This window comes from Gavia stellata, chromosome 21, assembly GCF_030936135.1.
Source record: "Gavia stellata isolate bGavSte3 chromosome 21, bGavSte3.hap2, whole genome shotgun sequence".
NCBI classification, from domain to species: domain Eukaryota; kingdom Metazoa; phylum Chordata; class Aves; order Gaviiformes; family Gaviidae; genus Gavia; species Gavia stellata.
In genome coordinates, this window is record NC_082614.1 from 12,567,618 (window position 1) to 12,591,490 (window position 23,873).

At 58.1% G+C, this 23,873-nt stretch overlaps 1 protein-coding gene across 1 annotated transcript in view; it reads left to right on the forward strand.

Moving 5' to 3' along the window:
• The window catches only part of NCOR2 (nuclear receptor corepressor 2), a 180,810-nt gene that overhangs the window by 103,115 nt on the left and 53,822 nt on the right, over nt 1-23,873 (forward strand). The window contains exons 14-16 of the mRNA XM_059827785.1: nt 13,662-13,786; nt 14,689-14,861; nt 17,823-17,885. Of these exons, the coding sequence (XP_059683768.1) occupies nt 13,662-13,786; nt 14,689-14,861; nt 17,823-17,885 (361 nt within the window). The remainder of the gene's footprint in view (nt 1-13,661; nt 13,787-14,688; nt 14,862-17,822; nt 17,886-23,873) is intronic.

Consider the following 23,873-nt stretch of genomic DNA (forward strand, 5'->3'; position numbering starts at 1 on the left):
CCCTCTCCCAGCAAACACAGGGTGGTTCCCTCCAGTACATTTTTATAGTGTTTACCATGGTCTGTTTTGTTAGATCACAGCAACTGGAACATGAGGCCACATTTGTTTCTTGTTAGCAATGGAGACATTTAGCACAGCTCATTCTGGTTTCAGTGTTAAGTTGAGCGAGTAACAAGTGTGGAGGGAGGGAGGCAATCTAATGCTCTGCTCTGCATCTACCTACCTACCAGCAGCCACCTGCGCCCAGCAGGTACTATTTATATATTGGTTTTTAAAAGGATCCAAAGCGTCCTTGGCTGCAGAATTTCCCACAACGCTTGCCCTCGCTGATGAGTCTGGTCCAGCCTGGGCAGTCATGATCGTGTGCTGCCATTTGGAGCCTTGTTCAGTGCCAGCCTTTGGAAGCAGGGACTTGCTGCGTTGACCGTAGTAAAAGGCAGGACTGTTTTTGCAAGTAGGGGACAGCAATATTTGTAAATCATTAAGAGGCAGAGGCTGCTGGGCTCCGAGGGGAGCAGATTGCACCTCCGCTGGGGCGGAACTCAACCAGAACATTATTGATTTGAAAAGAAGAGTGAGATCCATGATTCTGGGGGGAAAGTGAAGCAGTGAATATTTCCCGTTACTGTTGGATGCTCAGGTGGAAGGTGGGACGTTCAGACAACCTTTAAGAGCCAAGGGCGGGCGGCACGAAGAGCAGCAGGAGAGAGGTGCAGAACAAGAGTTGCCTGGAGCAGCTCTCCCCCAGAGATCTTGGGGAGTCTTGAGATGCACACTTCATGCCGTGATACCTCTGATATTTCCATACATTGCTTGCATCCATTTCCTGTGAGGCTGCGTGCGGAGGAGCACTGGAAGAGCCTGCGTGGAGGCTTGGGAAGGGCACGCTGCTGCGGAGGGGAGACAGCGGAGGCTTGCGGGGCAGCACGGCTGGGTCCGTGCCACAGAGGGAGGCTGTGCTGGGGAGAGAGTTGTTTTAGGGTGGGATTTTCAGGTACTGAAGGGAGGAATGTTTTGTAAAAGTTCTGCTAGGAGCCGGTGGGAGTGGTGAAGCATCTCCCTTGCAACCCAGAACCCCGCTTTGGGGACCCGGGGTCTCCTCTGAGGGCGGTGCTGATGGGACCTGCTTTCCTGGGCGAGGCTGGGTCAGCGTGCGGCTGTGCAGAGCAGCATGGGAGAGGTTAGATACAGGCAAATCTGGAGGGATGCTCCTGGTGGGATTTTTCCTTAGTGAGTCTCTTCAGAAGCAGGTCAAATTCTGCCGGCGCCTGTGGAAGGTGTGCTTGTTTGGAAGTAACCGGTCCCAGAGGCTCAGCCAACACTTTGGCTGTGGGTCCTCCCTGCTTGTTCCCAGGGGCTCCTGGATTATTTTTAGCCCCGTGTTGGTCCCTCATCCTGTGGCCTCTGAAGAGTTGGGGCTGTGGCTGGGGAGTGGTGGCATTGGGCTGCCCCTGCGCCGGGGGCTCAGCCTTCACCTGCCCACTCTCAGCCACCAGAGATGGTGACGGGCTGAAGGATGGGAGACACGGTGGGACAGCGCGGGGACGGGCAGCATGCAGGGAGGAGACAGGGCTGCGAACACTCTTCCTGCAGCACTGGGAGACGTGGCGCCACATTCCCGGCGCTGCCCGTGCTCCAAGCTTGGATTTTCCTGCTGGTAAGGGTTCAAGCAGTTAAACACCAGAAGTGAGATTTAATTGATTTAGAGGAGGGGAAGAGAGGTTGACTTTTATATCAGATGAGAGGAGCAGATGAGGTCTGATACAAATAGCGTTTCAAGTGGCCCTATGCTGTTTTGTCGCTCCTTTTCTCACGGAGAGGTTGGTGGTCTTATTTGCTCTTGGAGGCTGCAGGGAGCTTGAGAGCGAAGTGGAGATAATTACACGTAGAACTAAAGCTACTCTGGTGTCAAGATTATCATTATGGCCTACTTATTAAAAGTCCATTAAAAAAATAAGAATCCCACTGCTCCCTGGCTGATGGTCCCCTGGCAAAGGATATTCCTCATAAAGCTGCTACTTATTGCTAAAAATCTCCTGCCAAGAGCAGGGACTTCACATGATTCTGCTTCCAGTTTGTCAGAAAACCGAGCAGCCGCCCGCTCGGAGGCAGGGCGCATGCTCCCAGCACGCCGCCTTCCCCAGCACCGATGAATGAAAGGCGCACGCATCTGATGGATCATTATGCATAATATTCAGGCTCCTGAGATGAAGAGCCTTTCTAAAATAATCCTCTGCGTTCGGGTAAGAAAAATGCCATTTAACCCTGAAAGAGGGGAATCAATGGGAAGAGGAATAACTTCCAAGCGTGTAATTTCTCATTGAAAAAAAAGAAAAAGGAAAAAAGTTTGAGTCATGGTAAACCGATCTGATCCGATAGTCAATGTACAGTAATAAGCACAAATTTGCATGAGCTTGTAAAGAAAGGCCCTTGCGCGGATGTGTCGCCTGGGGGGCTGTCGCAGTCGCTCTTCAGGGTATTTCAAAGAGCATCTGCCTGCGAACACCCCTAATTCTGTAGCAGGGGGCACCAAAATTGAAGGTAGGCAATTAGCGCCATGTGCTTCGCTCTTTGGGCAAGCTGTTCAGCCAGGCTGTAGTAGCGCAGGCGTTGGGCTGAAACCGTGCTGGAAGAAAAGTGATTCTATTTCAATATAATTATTCCATGCGGAGTGTGGGGTTTTTATTCCAGAATAAATTCGCTTCGGTTTTGTAGTAGCGTTGCCCACGTGGCAGTGGAGCGGCCGCGGCACGCCGGTTATGTTTCCGCCGGCAGTGCCGGTGAATTCCCAGGGGCAGAAGCTGCCCACCTCCCGCGCGGTGCGGGGATGGGGAGGCGGGTGGCCGTCCCGCCAGGCAAAGCCGCCGGTGCTCTCGCCAGCGGCAGGTCAGTCGGCAGCAGCAACGGGCGGCCGGAGGAGCCGCCTGCCCGCCCTGGGGATGACTCAGAGATGGATGAAGTCATGCACCGCAGTGGACGGACACGGCCCGCAGGACGTGCCGTCATGCCGGTCCCCCTCGGCGCTGCTGTCAGACAGCGCTCACATACTCCCCAGTGAAAGGGCCCCGTGCGTTAGTGCTGATGCTTTCGAGGACTCGCTCTGGGGGCACTGGAGCCACCCAGACCCCCCCTTTCTCTGCCGGGGAGCGGTGCCGGAGCTGTGCCGGCGGGGCGGGGGCTGCAGCATGACCTGCCCAGGCAGCCGGCACGTTCTCCTGCCAGGGCCGACGGCCTTTCCCAGGCCCACCCTCTTCCCTGGCCCCTGCCAAAACCCAAATCGAATTAGTCGTCCCGCCGGCTGTCCCGCCCTCCCCAAACACAAACCATTCGCCTCGCCGACACGGATAAACAGCCGCAGCCTGGATTATTATAAACAACCCATTTACTTTTTTCGCGTAAGCGGCGTCCCAGCCGGCGAGGCTGGCAGGGGCTGGGGCTGCCAGACAGGCACTGCCTGCCCGCGGCTCCAGGTCTCCGTGCACCCCGTCCCCAGTGCAGAAGCGGAGCACCCGTCACGGACCAGCCTTGCTCTGCCACCACCTCTCCTCCCTCTGTGAGGATCAGGTCCGGAGCTCAGCAAACTGCCTCTTACACCGCAGATTGTGTGTGTGCCCCCGCTTCGTTAACCACAATGGCTAACGAGATGAATGATGAGTATTTATTTCTGGGAAGCATTCGATTTTCATCAATCCAGGGAGCGGCTCCTTGTTAGTGACAAAGGGTTGGACAACTTCTCTTTCAGACACGGGGAGATACTAGTCATAAAATCCTCATTTAATAATGCAGTGCATCATACAGAAACAGCCCTGGATGTGGGTAATAAACTTTGTTGCCACAAATACCAGTAAATTATTCTGCAAGCATTTAAGGCTGTGCTGACTTGAGCGCTGTGTTTTAAAGAGTATTTTAAAGAGTACAGAGCAGGCAGGGGCAGTCTGTAATGGAGCCGTTTGCGTGGTTGGAAATGATGTCTGGGTTGTCAGTGCTGGGATGCGGGTTCATCTTCTGCTGACGGGATGTTGCTGCTGCAGCCCTGCTCGCCGTCCTGTCCCCTGGCCGCTGTCCTGTCCCCAGCTCTGCCCCATCTCGCTGTCACATGCGGGCTGGGCCAGGGCAGCTCACTGCTGGCACGCAAAGGGGATTGAATTTGGCTCATTTTCCGCAGTGTGACAGCACTGCTGGTGGCTGGGGAAACCTGCCCGGCCAGGCTGGGGTGCAGGACACATGAGAAGAAGTCAAGCCCAGCCCGTCCGCACAGTCCTGGTCCTGCTTGAGCACGGCCTCGCGGGGAGAAACGTCTCGCAAAGCGTTTATCCCTTGGGTGCTCGTGTGCGTGCTGCTTGGTGCAGGCTCTCACTTTTAAAATCTGCATCTCCTTGTAGCCAAAAAAAAATCCGGACAAAACCGGCTAAACCCCAGAATCCTCAAGAGTGGTCCAAAACCATCCTCATGGAAAGCAGCGGGCTTCCCGTCGGCACGGAGGGTTGTGCTGGAGCGTGTTTGGAGGTAGCGGGTCCTCCTCAGCGGCTGGTGGTATACAACTCACAAAGAAACTGGTTTCCATCAGGAAAAGTGGTTGTTTCTGGGGAAAACACCCATCTTTTGTGCTTTTCCTACAGCTCGGCATAGCTCGGGCACTTCCCGTCTCACAGGGCAGCCCGACAGCAGTGCTGGGGGGATCACGGGCGAGGCCTTGGGGTCTGCAGCCCGGCCTGCACTTTGCTGAATGCTCTCTGCCAGCGCCCGCGTTCACCTCTGTGCCTTGAAACGGGAACGTCCACCTGCTCTCTCCAGGGTGCCGGGATTGCCGAGGACGGAGCGTGCGGTCGGGGCTGGTAAAGGGCTGTCACCCAGGGGCCGTCGCTGCCCTGTCATGGGGCAGGTTGAGCCTGCGCAGGGGAGGTGGGCGAGGTGTGAGATGCAGTGATGTTCGAGCTGATATCAGTTCTGTAACCCTCCATCGGCGCCTGCTCTTTCGCTCTGCGCTCCGTCACTCCCAAACCCTGTCCCTCGGTTATGCCCCGTAAGGTGCATCACGCCCATTCCCCCATTACAAGCACGTTGCAGCTTTCCCGCAGCCCTTCCACCCCTCCAGGCAGCGTAATCAGGCAAACACAATGGAAACTTGCATTCCTGAAATCCCAGCTGCAGTTTTGGGGGTGATTAAACTAGAACGATGTGGCCATATTTGGGAAAAGAATCGAAGGATGCGTTGCCGCGGGAGGATGGCTGCTCGGTCCCCGGCTCCCGACGTGGGCTGCGGGCAGCGCAGGGACGGCAGCGAGACCTGCGAGCTCGGAGCGGGGACAGGCACCGGCAGGCAGGGACACGCAGCCGCTTCCCTCTGGGGTAGCGCTGGCACAGGCTGCCGATGGACCACTTGCTGATGGACTCTTGGGCCACCACAGCTGGGCTCTTCCATGCAGATTGATCACATCTGCAGTTAGCGATAATAAAATAGTAATCTAAAAGTGACGTGAACCCCCCCATTCCGGTTGGCCCCCGAGTTCGGACTCGTGTTTCTCCAGCAGCAGGTCGATGCATCCGCCCAGCGAGCGCTCCACCACGCCTGCACCCTCGTGAGTACTCCTCAGGACGGGGGTTTGGGATCCAGGCTGGGCATTACCGATCCTGGCGGGGGACCTGCAGCATCTTCCCGGCCGGACAGGGAGTGATAGAAGCAGTTGGATTTTCGGATGAGTTGTTTTATCTGTTGTTGTGATCCAGGTTTGACTGGGAACAGATGGGAAATAGGTCGTGTCATTGCTAAGTTGCTTACTAAAGCAGGCACAGCTGAAAATCCCGGAGAAAGCTGTTTCCACAAGGATACGGGGCTTGCTTTGCCCCCGGTGCATCTGCGGTGTGCATGGATGCTGCTCTGCGTCCCGCAAGCCACCGTCCCGGCACCTTCCTCTGTTGGCAGGGCTCAGAGGGGGGTCGTCATGTGGCCAGGGGGCTGCAAGCGGGGGGAGCGGGATAAAGCAAACCACAGGGAAGAGAAAACATGTGTTCCCCGCCTGGGACAGAGCAGGGACTCATCTCCACCACTTCCAAACGTTATGCTGTCTTCCCCTCGGGTCATTTTCCCTTCGCAAGCAATCAAATCACTTTTTTAAAAACTCAGCGGCGACCCAGAAAAGAAACATTTCCTCTTATGGAAAAGCCCTCGGTGATTTAAGGAGGGATCCGAGCGAGCAGGGTCCTGTAAAAATCACTTCTGTGCTTCACTGAGATCAAGGAGCGAGCGGTGGGAAGGCGTCAGTGCCCCCTGTGCTCGGATAAGCCACACAGGGGTCCCTGCTCAACAGACTCCCGGGGCCACCCGAGATGAGCCCATGCTCGGGTGCGTGCACTGGACGCGGTTGTGCCGTGGTCTGGCGAGTGATGCTGCAGGGTCCAGCATCTCTGCTGTCCCACAGCCGGCCCCTCTCCTCGTCCCCAGGACACTGCTCGTCCCCAGGACCGGCAGCCTGGGAGATGGCATGGGGCTTTCCCGGGGCATGGCAGGGCAGCCTAGCTGTGGCTGGCGGTGCTTTGCTGCTGGCACCGGCTGTGTTTTGTGGCCTGCGGTGCCAGAGAGCTGTGCTGGTGAGAGTGCACGGGGCCCGTTCGGTGCCTCCCAGGACGCTGGGCATGGCCCTGGCGTTTTCCATCTCTGCCATGTAATGATTGTTGTCTTGCAGAGTTTGTTGTTTATTGGCAGAAGAGCAGCACAGCTCTGGGCCATTGCGGTCAGAGCTGAACCGAGTGAGCCCCATGCTCGCTATCGTTCTCCTTATCAAATCCGAGCCTGGCCCTTTGATTTTTCGACTTGCTTCCGCAGCCAACAGCATCAAACCCTGCCCCGGGACACAAGCGATCAAAGCCAAGTTGCCGGCAGACATTCCTCTTCCTCTCCTTGTTGTTTTGGCAGCGGCTTGTTTTGCTTTGTGGTTTCTCCCATGAGCAGAGGGTGCCGCACGCGGTCGTGAGAAGCCAGGCTGCGCGGCGGTGGGTGGCAGCAAGGGCTGAGGCATTCCAGACCATCGGATCAGCGGCTCTGGGCCCTGGGAGTCAGCTACATGATACACACATGTATTTCTAAGCCATCCTCTCTGCAGTCCTTATCCAGCCTGCCGCCGAGAGACGGGTAGGGATGTGCGGGGAGCGCTGTTTGCAGTGGCCATGCGGCGTCACATCTTGGCGCTGGGCGCCTCGACCTCTGCTACGGCATTGGCAAACGGGGAAGGATGCTCCGGGGGAGACCTCGAGCGCCTGGACAGCGTGGTGGCTAAAGAGGAGGCTGGTACCGTGGGTGCTTGGTGGGGGAGTCTGCGCCCTGGCTCTCATTGGTGTGACCTGCCGGAGGGAGAGTTTGAAAGTAGGTGGAAGTATGGATGTGGGCAGTGGAGGAGAGAGGACGCTCCCGAGCCACGGCTACATGGTGCCAGCCCTGCTCCTGGCAGAGATGCTCTGCACAGCGTCCCGTGGGGCCGGGGAGAGGGGTGGGAGCCGAGTGCCGAGTCCTGCTGGCTGTGCCGCAAAGAGCACAGTGTGTCCTGCCCCGCGGTGCCAGTACCAGACCCCATGGGACAGTCAGGGTGATGCCAGCAGGCACCCGTGCACGCACACGGCCATCACAGGCACGCTGGGGCTCCTGGAGAAGCAGCAAAGCAAACCCCAGGCGTTCCTGGCCGGCGTAGCGTAGGCCTTTTGTCTTCGGCTTATCTCAAGCTGGTTTTAATTTGCAACTCCCTGATTGCGTGCAATGACCTCGGCCTGAGCCTGCTCCGCGGCTGAGTGCCCCTGGAGAACATCATAAATGCCATTGATCTGAAGTCACCCGCGGGAGAAGCGAGGAGCCGGCGCCCCATGCACAGGAGAGGCAGCGTGGCCGTGGGCCGTGGGCTGCTGGAGGGGATGGGGCACGTGCCGGCGGGGTGCAGCTCCCTCCAAAGCCCCTGTTGAGGCAGTCTTAGGTGTGGCACGGTGGGGAGAGGTTTGCACGTGTCACTGCACTGCTGCAGCAAGCTTGCGGCCAGGGCTGCAAAGCCGCTTTGAGCAAAAACCTCGGTGCTCACTGCCTGCGGTGCCTGGGGATGGGCTTGAGTGGCACTGAAATGAGTTGCCTCGCAGCCCAGCCTGGCACGTGCGGTTCCCTCTGCACAAGGGTGTAGATGGTCGTGGTTTGCTCCCTCCTGATTTAAGGAGCAAACAGGAGTCGGTGGTTTCCATGGTGTGTTCATCTTCCGTAAGAGCCCAGGGCAGTGGAGGTGGTGCACCTGCCAGCAGCCGAATGGCATCCCCCGCGCAGCCAGTCCGCCCTCGAAACCTGGCCTGAGAGAGAGGAGCTGTCACCCCCCGCCAGCATTTGGGCTCGGGGACAGGCTCTCAGGCAGCACCGTCACCATGACCCAAACCAGTTCCCCACCAGCAAGCACGGTGGCCAGGGGTGGCAGGAGCTGGTGGTCCTGGGGCAGGAAGGGGACTCCCGGGGATGAGCTCAGCTAAACATCATGGGGAGAGTTGCTGTGAAATGGTGGCCGTGCCTGTCCCTGTCCCCAGCAGGACCAGGGCTGGGGGACTGAGCTGTGCTGGCAACAGCGGTGTTTTGGTGCGTATTTTGAGGGTGCTGTGGAGCAGGGAGTGAGGGGGGACTGAGAGAGGGCGCAGGTGCCTCAGTTGCAAGGTGCACCGTCCAGCGGTTAACGCTGGGATGTCCTGCGGACAGCGAGGGAGGTTTCTGCACGGGGCTCTGGCATGGTCCCCGGTCCCCTGCCGCAGCCCAGCACATCTCGCCGCGGAGGGGATGGGGAAGGCAGGAGCAGTCTTTTTCCGGAGGTTTGCAAGTTTGGAAAATAAATAGCCCTGCGCCGCAGGTTAAGCTTGGCATCCTGGAGGATTAATCACGCTGGCTGCAGCCAGCACTGAGAGCCCCGGTGACGAGAGCTGTGGTTTATAGATGATGATTCATCGACTTGACTTAGAGCGACCACGTTATTCCAGCAGATTGCAAAATCATAAGAGGAATGTTGTGGTTAGTTTACGGCTTAACTATGCAAATCGTCAGGAAGCCTTCAGAGCCGGAGAATGTAAGGCACAGCGCGCCCGGATGGCTGGGCGGTGAGCAGGGGCTGGGAGCCGGCGATGGGGCTGTCGGGGACTGGCCGCTCGCGGGAGCCGGGGAGCGGGGAGGTGAGTGATTTGGGGGGACAGGAGGGTCCGGAGCTCAGGGTGAGCCTGCGAGTGGTGCGCTTCAGAGGCGGGGGACACACTGCCGGCTGGGAAGGGGTTTCTGGCTGGTTTCACCGACTCTGTGCCAAGGCGGCAGGCATCTCCGGCGGGGCTGGGGAGGGCGAAGGTGGGGAGCTGCTTCCCCCACCTCCTCCTGCCATCCCATCCTGCTTCCAGAAGCAGGCAGAGCCTCGGCAGAGGAAGTAAACAGAGTGGGAGGAGCTGCACCTCTTCCTTGCCGGGGCTTTCTCCCAGCCAGACCCGCTGCCGCGACGTGCAGCAAGTTGGTCAGTTCTCAGCAGGGCCAGTGTTTCGATGTCCGGGACCTACCTGGAAGCTGGTGTTCCCCAAAAGCGTGCTTGGAGCGGGAGCTTTGCGGCAGCTGAAATCCCCGTGACGTGTCAGCCCGATGGAGCTGGCCAGGCAGGGCGAGCAATGTCGCTCCGGAGGGGAGCCGGGCACCGGGGCGAGAATGCGTGGTTGCCCGTGGGCCCCGGCGAGGGGGTGGCCGGTGGCGCACGCAGTGTTCCCGGGAGGGCTGGCAGCGCTCTGCTCCTCTCCAGCTGCTCCGGGGCCGGTGGGAAATTGGGGTAGAGGTGAGCAGATGTTTGTAATTATGGAGCAGCTTACGCCGGAGCATGGGGAGTGTGCGGGGAAGGAGGCTGCCCGTCCCAGTGGTCCCCGTGAGCTTGGAGCAGGATCGAAGGATCAGCCTCTCGCTCACGCGTTTGCCCCGGGGCCTTTTTAAATAAACAGGATGTGTTGGCAGCAAAAACAAGCAGCAGCAATGCTGCAAAGGAAGGGCGGTCTGGCGGTCAGAGCATCCGACCTGGGAGGGAGGGACAGGAGGGACAGCCCTGCCCTCTGCCACAGGCATCTTCCCTGGCCTTGGGCACATCCCTTCACCTTCTTGTGCAAGCTGGGGAGCACGTACCTGCCTTGCCTCTGGGAAGTGGGGTGCCTCATCCCCGGGGTGGCAGGGATGTAGGTGGAGAGAGGTTTGAGCTTGCTGGGAGCCGAGCAGTTTTGGTGCCGGCCTTTGGCATGTCCGCTAAGAGCTGACCCACCTGCCGGTCCACCTCTCACCGGGGCAGTGTGAATCAGAGGGAAACATCAGCTGGTAATTGGGGAAGCATTTCCTGGCCTGTCACGCTTTGGGATGGCGTCCCGTCCCTTGAATCATCCAGAGCTGGTCTGCGTCCAGCGCTAAGAATAGCCTCCCCGCGCACCGCGGGGGCAGCCGTGTGCCGGGAGAGGGGGACCGGCCGGCTCGCGAGTTCCTGGCTGTGACTTCCCGGCGCTGTGGTCCAGCTCCGATGCTGACCCGTCTGAGGTTTGGGGTAGAGCACGTAGCGTGGATGGGCCGAGGTGGCTGCCGTGGTCAGTCCCTCGGGGGTGTCTCACCTCCGTTCCCCGAGTGCTGCTTGTAGCTGAGCCCTTGCACAGCTGTGTTAGGAACCCCGGGGTGCCTGCTCCCACCCAGGGCTCTGGGTGCTTCAGCCAGCCCCACATCCTCCAGCCCAGCGTGTACCCCCAGGTGGGATGTAAGGTGGCATTTGTGAGCGTGGCCGTCCCCGGCGGTGCTTTCCGGGGTGCTTTGGGGGGTGCCCCACGTGCCCGTGCAGTCTTTGCTGTGCAGCTGAGCCTGGGCACAGGAGACAAGCCATCACCAAATGCTTGTGATGGTTCAGAGCAGTGTTTGGCCAGGAGCCTTCTTCAGATTAAAACATGAATGTAGCCATGGGCAGTGCAGGGGACAGTTTAACCCACGGTGGCCTCATGGTGACGATGCATTTCAGCCCGGTGAGAGAGGGCTGGCAGGTCAGAGCCATCCCGTCCTGTCCCGCTACGCACAGGGTGGTCCTATCCCGCTGGGCACAGGGTGCTGCTCCCGCTCGGCTCTTGCTCCTGGCATCGGGCACCCTGCTGTAGCCAGAGCAGGGCAATCACTAGAGGGCATCCTTGGATCGAGATGCTCCTCTGCGGTGGGAGAAGCCCTAGTTTGATGTTCCACCAGACTGGGCTTGAAACCTCTGTGGGAGCCAACCCAGAGGAAAGGGATGTGCAGTGGCCCGATGAAGCTGGGCCAGTGGGATTTGCCTGTCCTGGTCATGCTGGAGCTCGGTGGATGCCTCTCTGGGCAAGTGCCTGCGATGCAGCATGAGCCTCCGTGGCTGCTTGCGCCTCTCCCTGCCTTTCCACCCCTGCTTCCGTAGGCTGGCACGGGGAGCTCGCTAGCATCGCCGCCATCCCAGCCTGCTCCTCTGGGAAAGAGCTGCGATGGCTGCTCAGGGTGACAGCCCCTTGGTTTGAATGAGCACAGAGACAAGATGAGATGATGCTGAAGCTTCCCTTGGGAGCCCGCACCATCCTGATGCTGGGGCAGGGACTTGTGTGGTCGCAGCTGGATTTATGGCTGGAGGAGAGCTGGGTTTATGCGCCGGGGAGCTGGGATCACCAGGATGCAAGGTTTCCCCCCTTCCCCAAAAGAAAGCATTTACAATGGGGTGGTAGAAACACTGAGAAACTCATCTGGGCTCCCCTCCCTTGCCAAAGTGCTTGGTGAAGGGAATGCGGGTAGGTGGTGATGGCTGGGGCTGGGGCAGAGCCTGCCCTGCTCCTCACCCATCCCTCAGAGGTCACAGCCTTCACCTCGTGGGTATTTGTCTGGGCTGAACCCGCGCTCGGGGTTCACCACGGCGTGACTCAGAGGGAGTCAGAGAGTTCAGGGCAGCGCTGGGGAAATGCATGTGACGGATGCCCCTTGCTCTTCTGCCGCCAGCGCAGGCTTGCCCACTTCCCAGCCCCGGCAGACTTGCTGGCTGCCCCCTCCTTCTCCCCGGGTTTGGGGGCTGGCGAGGGCAGTGCCTGGCACGCCGGGTATGATGCTGTTCCCTGGCCAGTTGCTGCAGGAGACAGCCCGTTCCCCGAGCCTTAGAGATTTATGGACTTTGGAAAATCTTAAGCGACCGAGTGCTCATCCCAGCTGTTCCTCAGCTCCCCCTCCTCTGGATCCTTGCATCCCACGGGGCCGTTCCTGGGGGTGTGAGCTGATGCAGTACGGGTGCGTTCAGCACGTGTGCCGGCATGGAGGTGCCGCAGGGGCTGGCCGAGCCTGCCACACGTGTGCTGCCAAGCGGGCGTCCTGGTGGCACAGCTGCCTCCCCTCCATACAAGGAGGAACTGAAAGTCCGCGGGGTTTCCGTGATTGCAGCGCCGGTTTTAAGGACTTGTCTTGAACCGGGACCTGAAAGAATCAGAATGGGCTGCAAAGCCCATTTTGACAGCTCCGCACTTCTCATTTTAGCTTGCAGGCAGCACCACTGCTGCAGGGACACCCGTGTTCAAGGCAGCTTCCCCACTCCCGCAGAGTGGGGACAGGCCAGTTCCCCCCGCTCGAGGGACGCGGGCACACCTCGTCCGCACTTGGCCGAACCGCTGTGTGACGGCCAGACCAGGCCACCCAGGATCACACTTTCTGCTGATAAATCCACTTTAAGGCAATTTCCACCCCCATTACGTCACCGAGGGGTGGTGGAAGCCCCGCAGGGCAGTGGCCGGGCGAGCCCGGGTGGGTTTCCTGGAGTGAGCAGCCTTATATTAGCCAGGAGCAGGATGGTTTAATAAATCATTTCCGTCTGTAATTTCTACTTCTCTATGAAATGCCTCTCGTTTGCCGGTTGCCAGAGGGAAGGGAAGTCAGGGGAAACAGGCCTCCCCAGCATCCTCCTTCCTGCAGCTGTTGAAACAAAATCCAGAACTATTATAATCACTGTGTCCCTCCCTCGGGTACCGTGGCGCCTTCGGTCCCAGCGACAGCAGCGGCCTTGGGGCAGTTGGGTGCACAGCCTCCACTGGGGGTGCCAGGCGGTACGGAGCAGGCAGGGAGCTGGGCATCTTCCCTTCTTGGTGATACGGGGCCATAAACTTACCCCGTGGGCCACGTCAGATGCTTGGGAAAAAGACCACAAGATCACAGCGTTGGTATCACTGAGCCTCGAGGCATCTCTGGTGACCCCGTCTCCTTCATGCTACAGCAAAATGCATCCCACCAGCTGCAAATTGTGATCAATGTTGCTAAGTCGTCATCTGCAGCAAACAGGGGGGTTGTTCTCACCTCCCTGCCTTCCCCCCGCGTCGGGTCCCTGCTCGCTGCCTGCAGTGCTGCCCGGCCCTGCGGGAGCCGCCGGGGCTGTCCCACTGGCTGGAATGGGAACCGGAGCGCAGCTGCCATGCCTGATCCCAAACTACCTCTGATCTCCCCGGAAAGCTTTCAGCCCTGACCTCCGTAAGCTCCCTGCCTGTACCCTCTGCCTGCAGCGCTTTTTCCTCTTGGCCGCTTGCCCCCCAGCATTGTTTCGCCGCGGTTGTTTAGGTTGGCCCAGGTGCTGCGATGTATCCGCCTCAGCGCTGAGGGGTTGTTTTGTTTTACGTCCCTTGTTTTACAGCAGCAGCAGCAAATGCCCCGGAGCAGCCAAGAAGAGAAAGATGAAAAAGAGAAAGAAAAGGAGAAGGAGGGAGAGAAGGAGGAAGACAAGCAGGAAACAGAAAACGACAAAGAAGAACTGACAAAGTAAGGAACAGCCCTCCGCGCCCTGCTCTTTTCCATGTCCAGCGAGGGCTGGGGCTGTGGCAGTGGGGAGCAGCACTGGGATGCGGCAGTGGGACGCGGTGTGGTCCAGGGCTGCCTGACCCCGTGCTAGACTATGTGCACCCACCTCACCTCCTCCGCAGGGAGGGAAGGGCAGAGCCTGCTCTCCTCTTCATTCCTCTTCCCTGCTGCTCCCAAACGGGGAAAGCAGCTTTAGTATGCTTTTTTTTTATATAAACCCAATCAACCCACAAAGCCCCTCTGATCCTCCAGCTTGTTTTGTTATTGCAAGAGCCTCCGGGAGTCAGAGGAGCAATCCGGGCGCAGCCGAGCGTGGCACTTCACCTTTAGCGTTATTGATGTCAACATGAGCGCTCCCAGATGAAGGGCTTCAGCCAGCCCTGCCTCCCTCACGCCGAACGGGGAGCATCAGAGCCGTGGCAGGGAAAGGTTGGCACGCAGATCGCTAGCTATCTGTAATGGGCTTAATACTTGGTTTAAAAGAACATCTGGCTTCATTATATCTAGGCTGCTAAGACATTTACCAGCAGGTCCCTTTCAGGAAGATAAATGAGGAGGAGGCAGGGATGAATTTGAATGGTCTGGTATTAAACCTGTCTCCGTCAGGTCTCTGCGTGCACTTGGTGGTGGAGTTGCAGCCAGCTGCAGAAAGAAAACCCCACCGCAAATCACCCCACCGCCAATCCAGCCCACTCCCAGCCAGGAAAAGAGCCTGCGTGTGCAAAAAAAAAATGCAGACCTGCCCCCTCAAAAGACCTACAGAAGAAAACCCAACATCCCCAAACACGTGCAGAGAAATAATTGCTTGACCTAAAAATCAGACCAACCCAACAATGTTTTTTCTTCCCTCCCTGTTTTTGCAGGGACAAGAACGACGACACGTCCGGAGAAGACAATGATGAGAAAGAAACCGTCACCTCCAAAGGTCGCAAAACTGCCAACAGCCAGGGCAGGCGCAAAGGCCGCATCACCCGCTCCATGGCGAATGAAGCCAACAACGAGGAGGCGGCCGCCCCGCAGCAGAGCGCGGAACTGGGTGGGTAGCGGCGGGCACGGGGGGACCTTGGCAGGGCTTTTGGGGTGTCCGCTCTGCTGGCATGGGACATCACCCTGCTCTGCTCCTGCTCACAGAGGAGGGTTTTCCTTCGTGAAATCCTCCTTTTCGGGGGCGCAGCAGTGAGGTTTCTCTGTCCCACGGATTACCCAGCGCGCTTCACCTGGACGAACTAGAGGCATTTGCAAGCCTGGGTTATCCTGGCTGAGTGTTAGCGGGTTTTAGGGCCTCAGAGGGAAAGTATTGCAAAAGACTAAAAGGGAAGCCGTTGCTTTTAGCAGCGTGTTGGCTGGGTTTGTTCAGGCCTCGTGCACCTCCTGCACCCGGAGGTGTGTTTCCCTCTGCGGCAGCTCTTAAGTACCCTCAAGCTCTGAGCGGGAGCCTGCTCTGCCCTCCTGGGCTTGCCAGGGTCTCTGCCAGTTCTCCTGCCCTCTCTGTTTTCAAACTTGCCTGGAGCCCGAGCACTGCAGCCTGCGGGGCCTGTGACCCCCTTGGGCTTGGGAATCACACTGGTCCCTTCCTCATCTCCGCAGCTGAAGGACGTGGCGAGGAGGCAGTGGGTTACAGCTGCTCAGGAGCCTCGGCCTGTGCTCCCCAGGTTGCGCTTGTTTTGCCCAAAATGGAGCATTTCCCATGCTGGTCCCTGTGCCCCTGCTCATCTCCCCATCCGTAGCCGGCCAGGTGCGGTGGTCAGTATTTTCCTTCCCATCCTGCCTGTGCAAGGCTGCAGGGTGGCCGAGCGCAGTGGGAAGAGGCCGGGAGCAGCTTCGGAGTGAGGTGGATGAGGCAAAGCATGCTGCCTGTAATGTGGCACCCAGGGGACCACGGCAGCCCGTGGCCGCGCGGCATGATGCCGCCACGCCTGTCTTGGGCTAGATGGGAATTCATGGCAGCATCCGCAGCCCCACATCGGGTGCATCTGCCTCTCGCGTCTGCAGCATCAGTAGTGGTCACCCTGGGAAACTGCTCATGTATGGATGCATCAAGGAATTTGGCTGATTTTCCTATATTTTGTACTCTATCACATACAAAATTATTACTGTGCTACCTAAGGCAGGTAAAAATAAAAGCAGGGTGACTCCTCTTGGTTTCCTTGCTCTGCAGTTTCTTGCTCGTTCTGTTCCATGTGCTATAAATCACCTGGAGGTGTTTCGCCTCCCTGTTCCTCCGCTGACAACTGGCTGAAGCCTTGATTGCGAGCGCGCTGTTTTCATACAGGCGATATAAATAGTTCCCGGCACAACGGAGCCCTGCTCTCCCTCTCGAACTTGTTAAGCAATGCTGCAGAGAAGCAGCAGATAATGCCGGTAACTTAGATGGGATCTTTTTTTATCCCAGCATCTCCGAGTCCTCCATAAACTGCACTGCAAACATGGCGAAAAGACTTCAGACCGTGTTAAATTGGGAAAAGGGAATGGATCGATTCCAGTGACATATCTGAGCAATTGGTTTCACTTTAAGTCTCTCCAATAGGGCTTTAATTTAGGTTGGCTAAGAAAGTTATTGCTTTTTAAATACCAATTGAACATTAAAAAACAACACAAAACCGTATTGTGGTTTAACTGCAGCGCGCCGGAGCTCCCCGTAGGCATCTGTTTCATAACTGCGCAACCTCAGTAAATACCATTAATCAAACCAAACGGGCCGTTTCTTTGACATTTCTTTACCATACAATAACAGTCATCCTCAAGCTGAGTGAAGGGCCTCGCGCAGCGCGTCAGGGACACTCGCTTTTACGTAAATGAGCGTGGTGGCCCCAGCTCTGCCCGCAGCCGGGGGAAGCGGCGAGGTATTGATTTCCCTCCCTCTTGGCTGGCGTCCCGGGGGGGACGGCGTTTCTGGGGGAGGCGGTGACCTGCGCTGACTTCCAGGAGGTGACACCTGCAGTTGTGCTCAGCTGGCTGTGAAGGAGATTCCTCTACCCGATGCCGTGGGCATCGGAGCCCGTGTTGTCCTCCTGCGGGGTCTCGGCTTCTTGTAGAACTTCTTGGGAGATGCTTCCTTCTCTCCTCGCCCCTATCCTTTCTCCTGAACCTATCAGCCTGTTTTCCATTTTAAAAGGACACTGTCAAAACATCTCTCATCACTGTTGAAATAATGCTTTGCCTGTTGTTTGGAGTAATAACCCCTTGGCAGCCTGAGCCGGAAATCTGTTTCCTTACCGAGTTGTTTTTTGCCTCTGACTCACACCCTGGTTTGTTATTGTAGGGTTTGCTCTAGTGCCAGGCTGCCAGCAGGACTGTTGCATAGTGAAGGCTTTATGCAGGACCTTGGTGTCCCCAGCACAGCGCCTGGGGTGGGGGAGAGGGGGAGCATCAGCTGCGGACACCCCTCTCCGCCTCTCCCAGCTGGAGCAGCACGGTCCCCCTGCGATGGGCGCTGCTCCAGGTGAGCCCCCAGCATTGCTGGGTGGCTCTGAGATGTCCGAGAGCCCGATGATGGCACCGAGGGAGCTTGCGGTCAAGCACGGCCAACTCCCTTGTCAGATGCAGTCGGCCAAAGTCACTGCCAAGGTGACGCTGTTTCTCCGTCTCCACCAAGGGTGACGGTCCCACCCTGCGTCTGCCACCTCCAAAGCACACGGCTGAAGTCGGTTCCATCTTAGGTACCTGTTGTTGGCGGGCCAGAGTGCGTGGCACCACATCAGCAGGAAATCTGCTGCCACCCTCAAGCCATCTGGCTTCGCTTCCAGTTGCAAAGTAGAGGTTTTGCATCACCGAGACACATCCCGGGGGGATGCTATGCACGGGCTACCGTGACATGGAAAAGCCTTCAGAGCCTGTACCGCTACAGCCTTCCTTGCAGAAGCAGTTTTGCACTGCATGGCTTTCTGTCGTGCCTCCGGGAAACAGGGTGCGGGACAGGGTTTGGGCGTCGGGGCATCTCCTCTGAGCTCGCTGGGTCCCGCTCACAGCTGACTGCTCTCCTTTCCTTCCTCCTCAGCTTCTCTGGAGATGAATGAAAGCTCCCGCTGGACAGAAGAGGAGATGGAGACGGCTAAAAAAGGTGAGCTACTCGTTTTCTTTCTCCTTTTGGCTGTGCTGGAGCTAATCCAGCAGTCGGGGATGGACGGTGTCTGACTGCTGGAGACTCTGCAGGGTGTTGGCTCCTGAGCTGAGGGGCCGGATTCTGCCCGTCCCGTTGCTGGTGTGTCCCCAGCGAGCCTTGCTGGGAGGTTTTGGGGGAGGCAGGCGGTGGTGTGCGGAGCGTGCTCGGCCTCTCTAGCCCCAGGAGCTGTGCCGACACCAGGGACATCTGGGCTGCGGCTGGAGCTCACGTGTGTCCCGCGAGGCAGGATCCGGCCGTCGGAAATGGGGAAGGTGCTTCGCCTGTTGCTTTTTGCAGCTTCTGGTGTCTGTAGCGTGAGGTGCAGCGTCGCGCCGCTCTCGGGAGGTTTGTGCTATCGGCGCGATCTGTTCCAGACACACCAAGAGTGTCTGCCTGCACTCAGAGCTGTGGGATTTAGGGAGAGGATGGTGAATTCCAGCGCTCAGCGGCCACGTGTCGGGGAGCTCGCGAGAGCTGGGGCTGCGGGCAGCGTGGGGTGACTTTACATCCTGGCGCTGATTCAGAGCCTTTGCTGAGACCGTTTTTAAAAAGTGCTGAGTGTAGCACAGCCCTTCTTGCCACTTCCCCCTCTTTGTGCCACTCCTGCGCCAGCTCTTTCGCTGCTTTAATTTTTTTGCCAAAGTCACGTCCTGTTGATGGGCTGTCGAGCTCACATCCCCAGCCCGTGCATCCCGCTTGCATCGCTGCCGATTCTTCTGGCTGGGTGAGGATTGTAAATGGGAAATTAAAATGGAAATGAGTGCCGTTTGGGGATGGCAAATGCAAACAGGCGTGTTAGCGGGTTTGGCTCTGCTTGGAAAATGCACCTGCTGCCGGGATGGTGATTACAGCGTTCTGGAGCGCCGGCTGCCCAGGTGCCGATGGGAGCTGTGGACTTGGATTACTTTGCCTGTGAATATCCCAAAGTGTTTGGCTCACTCGCCTTTAAGCTGTTCCAACCCTCTTTACAACCCAGTGCCAATCCTGCGCGTTGCCGAGTGAGGCTCTCTATAGACGCAAAACTTAATAGATAGACTTTAATCAAGCAAACTGGCCCAGGGCCAGGTAATGGGGCGAGCAGGTGCTGAGCAGGGGAGGGTCGTTGGAGGGATCTTTTCCGAACGCTGCTTTGTTTTGGAGATCGCATCTGGTTGTTAAAAAGTGCCTCTTGCTGTTTTATGCTGGATGCTGGAGGTGTGCTTAAGGAGTCTTAAAACCAGCTGCCAAAGCCTGTGTGGAGGAAGGATGAAGCGTGGGAGCACGCAGCATTATTCCAGCCCAGGGGCCAGGATGGGGCAGGGAGATTTGCTGGTGTAAAGCCTGATTGCTGATGTTTTCCCCTCCGTTACAACCTGGGAAACTGAGATTGCAACACCAGACTTCTACAGAGAAGCCAAATTCCCCTTTGCCAGGAAGCAGCCGCTTCAATGCTTCGAACTGGCTCTCTTCAGCATTTCCAGGGGCCGGCACGGTGGGGGTTTCCGACTCGCAGCGGCTGCAAAACTCCGGAGGTAACTTCAGAGGCTGGAGGAGGTGGCGGCAGAGACCGCTGCCGGCACGGCTGGGTGGGGGCGGAGGAGGCGGCAGGCGCCTGGCTCGGGTCGGCGTTGGGGACACGGGCACCGTCCTCCTCACCGTAAGGACTTGGCCACCCCAGCCACACTCTTCCCCAGTACTGGTACCAGTCTGAGCCCACAGCCGGCTGGTTTGGGGAGTTAAACAAGCAAGATGTGAGTCCTAAGGAAAGTCAGTCCTAACGCCCTGGGGTGCTTGGGCAGATGGGGATAGGGATGGGGATGATGCTCCCAGCACCCACCAGCCGGGAGATCAGCCTGGCCTTGCCGTCCACCCCCGGCTTTTTTGTGCGTGGCATGAAACCTCCTGTCATTTCTGCTCAGGGAGGTAAGGGAAAGCAGCCCTGGGACAGTGAGACGCCACTCATCTGCTCTGCTCCGGAGTGGCAGAGCTGCACGGAGAGTTTCCAAGTGGGAGAAGGCAGGACTGTGTCTGCCAGGAGAGACACTAAAGGGGAGTACCGTGTTATTAAAGTTAACTAGGGGAACGAAAACCTAGCGAGAGGAAAGTTCTTGCTTAATGACAATTTTATTACGCAATAAACTTTGATTCACTAGTCTGTCAAAATGTGCGAAGATTGGTATAATTACGGGGTAGCGTGTTTTTCTGATACTGCCTCGTTGCACCGTGGCTGTGATCCTAAAAGCAGGAGGTTTTGATTAACCGGAGTTGCTCGAGGATTTCCCCCCTTCCTTTCCCGAGCCTGGGAGCGGGCAGCACCCGCTGCTCTGCCTGGATTTGCCGCCGGGCAGGGCGCGGAGGCTTTCGGCAGCGGGATGGGGCTGCTCCTTAAAAGGCAATGTTTAGGCAGCTCCAGCCTTGGGGGACCCGCTGGCAGGAGCCCACGCAGGCAGGAGTTAAAGGTAGGCTGGAAGGGAGTTTGCGAGCAGCGAGCGAGCGCCAACCCGGAGCAGCCGAGTGGGTTTATTGCCCCCCCAGCCCCTCCGCCGAGTTCCGCTGCCAGCGCCCGGCGTTGCAGAGCAGCCGCGATAATGCTGGAGCTGAACTTGATGACCCGGGAGGTTTCGGCGTGACCTTCGTTACTCTTTAAAGTCTGGTATCTGTTCTTGCCCCAGCTCTGGATTTTCCCCCGGCGTCTAACAAGTGGTTTTGTTCTTTGAAAAGAGGCGGCGTGAAAATGGCAGTTTCTTGCTCACCTGAGGTCCTCCTGTGCCTTGCCGAGGCTCTTCGCTCCTCGCCCTCGGGGCAGAGCCAAGCTCAGGCTCTTTATGCCTTTTCCCAGGCTAAGGAGCCGGAGAGGTCACAGGATGGAGTCGGCATGATGAGGCAGAGGAGAGTTGGGCACAAATGTAAAAAGCTGATGTCAGAGAGTTAAATAACCCGTGAAGACTCCTAAATAGTTCGTTTTGGGTAGATGTGAAATATTTCCCTGGATACGGAAGGTATTCTTTCGGGGCTGATTTTCAGTTCTGCCAACAACCAACTCAGAAAGTAAGATGAGTTTTGGACTGACCTGAACCATTTTTTTCCCAGTCCCATTCTGTCCACAAAACTAAAATAAAGTGGATTATTTTTTTTTAAATACTGATTCCTTCAAATTGACACACAGCCAAACCCACTGACATGAAAGCCCGCAGCAGAAGCCAGCCATCTCCCATCGCCTTTTGAACACGGCTGCCTTTCAGCGCGCTGTCCTGCTGCATGAGATCTCTTTGGAGCCCGAGCGGGCGTGTAAACACACGCATGAGCGTGCACTCCCCCAGCCTTAATTTGGGTTTGCGCTGTTATTTCTAACAAGCCGCTGGCTCAGCAGTGGGCAGAGGTAGGTCTGCGTGGGTCTTCGCATTTTCCTCCATCGCTTCTTCCTGGCAGGGCAGACGTTGCTCTTAGAAGGAGCTGGCTGCAGCGCGGGCGATGCTGGGAAGCTGGCAGCTCCATACCTTCCTGCCTCCGTCTCCCCTGTGCTCATGCTGGAGCCTACCCTCTCTGGTCGGAGACATTTACTGCTGTAAAAACCTGCTGATGGTTGTCAATGTGGGCTGGAGAAGCTGGTTTGCAGCCCGTGCCAGTCACTCCGTTTTGTCCCTCTTGCTGGTCGTGGAGTGGGACGTGCCTTGGGGTTCCCCACCCGGGTGTCCTCTGTCCAGACTGGGTGCAAGTGGAGCTCAGAGCGAGGACAGCCCAGCCTGCCCGTCCGCAGCACCCGCTGCCGCAGGCGGAGCACCGGCATCTGCCCGCTCTGAGCAAGCCGCGTGTTTGCCAGGAAGTTTGTACGAAGCAACATGGTGGAAATTATCGGGATGGGGCAGACCGGGTGCCGAAGGGCAAAACCACATTCAAGGTGTGAATCGGCCACGCTTGCCCTGGAAGAGGCTGTGGTCGGCTGCAGTCCCGTCCCTGCCATCCCAGGCTGGGGTTTTGCTGCTCTTTGGCCGGGGTGTTACCCCGGGATAGTGCCCGTAGTGCCGCTGTCCGCCGTGGCCCCGGAGCTGTGCTTTCTGCCACCGTTGGCTGAACGTTTCTCGAGCATGTAGGAGAAAGCTGCGAGGATTTTTTAGTGAGTGTCAGTGAATGAAACACAAAAGGCCTGTCAGGGGGAACTGCTGGGTAATTACTGTAATTTACAGCCTACATTTTAATTTTGAGCATTATTTTTTCAACAATAAGGGAGCAGAAATAATATCCAAACCAGGTGAAGGGAGAGAACTGGGCTTGCCGGGAATGGCTGCTGCGCATGGACTCACTGCCTTGTGCTGGAGACTCAAGTTTCCCAGTCCAGACTGGAGGGGATGGCACCTCTCGGGGAGCAGGGAGGCTTCCCGTCCCCACTCAGTGGTCGGGCAGGCTCAAAGGATGGGGACAGAGCGCAAAAGGAGGGTTGTGGTAGGAGGGGGAGAGCCGGGCAGGTCGGTGGCCAGGGCGTGGGGCCGGATGTTTTTGCAGCAGGTTGATGCAGTGGTTCAGCAACTGGCTTCTCCGAAGGGGAGAGCTGGGAGCTGAGGATCCCCAGCCGGGGCCAGCGGAGCGGGGAGATGGCACTAGAGCTGAGCTGGCTGAGCGTCCCGACTCCGTACCCACACCTCATTTGGTGGCACTGCCTCCCTCCGGAGAGGCTGGCGCGGTGGGCGTGAAAGCTGCTGGGGAGTTTCCTTGCAAGCTCTCTCGTAGCTGTGGGGCACATCAGAGACGCGCTTGCGTCCGGCCGCTGAAGGAGAGGTCCGTTGGGAGCACGGCAGGCTGGTCGCGGTGTTGCCTTCCCGAGGACGGCTGAGCACCACCCGCCGCTGCGGCAGGAGCACACGGAGCCGGCTGCCTGCGCGACGGTCCCTCTGGCAACGCCCCCGGCGCCTGCGGGGACGTGGGCTCGCCGCCCGCACACTGTCCTCGCTGCTTTCCTTGGCGCGGTGTCAGGAGCCCGGTGCTTGCCCGGCTCTGCCACCCACTGGCTCCATGGCCCTGGAGAAGTTACTCACCTTCCTTGTGCCTCAGTTCTCCCACGCGCTGCAAACCACCCTGAGATCAGCGGGGGAAAGCAGCGCTGCGATGCACTAATTCAGCTCAGCCATGCCAACCGCGCTTTCGGGATGCCATGGGTGGTGTCGCTGACTCTGTTGTGCCGGTCTTTCTCTGGAACGGGGTTACGGCACATTATGGCTGTGCCTTAGCCAGAACTGCCCCCATCCCTGCCCAGAAAGGGTGTGTGAGTGCAAGAGGGGCTGGAGGATCGTACCAGGTACCGTTGGATGTAGGGGAATGAGATGACTTAGTTTTTCCCCTGTAACCTTGATCTCTTAATCCATGCGAGCTCCCATTAAGGGACCCTTTTATGGGCTTCCTCCACCCTCACCGAGCCCTGGGTGGAGCAGGGTGGACACGCTGGAGAGCCTTGGAACGGCTCTGGTAAAAACCTGCAGCTGCGGAGAGCTGACGGGGCGCGAGCCGACGGCCCTCGCCTGCCGGGCTGCCCCTCCGGGTTTTTCCTCTGCGCTACAAGACGCCGAGAGCACGCTACCGCACTCTCCGGGCTCCTCTTCCTTCCAGCCTCCGCTTGCCGGTACTGGAGCAGAGGCCCCGGTTCGCCCATGGTGAGACCGATGCCAAACCTCTCCTCATCTCTCCTCCGCCGGGGCAGCGGCCGCGGGGCTGAGGCGTGCCAGGGTACCACGGCATCCCGCCGGTGCGACACTGGTCTCACTGGCACGCACCTCCCCAAAGAAAAGCGTCTTTGATTCACTTGAGAGCGGAGGAAACTATTAGCCAAGCTTTGTTTTCCTGGATCCCTCCCCCTGCCGCTGACATTCAGACGAGAGCGAGGGAGACAGAAAGTGAGAGAGGGAGGGCGGGAGCGGGTGCCAAGCAGCCGCACCCCTTGTCAGCTTGGGTCAGCGCCACGTTCGTTATTAATGCTCT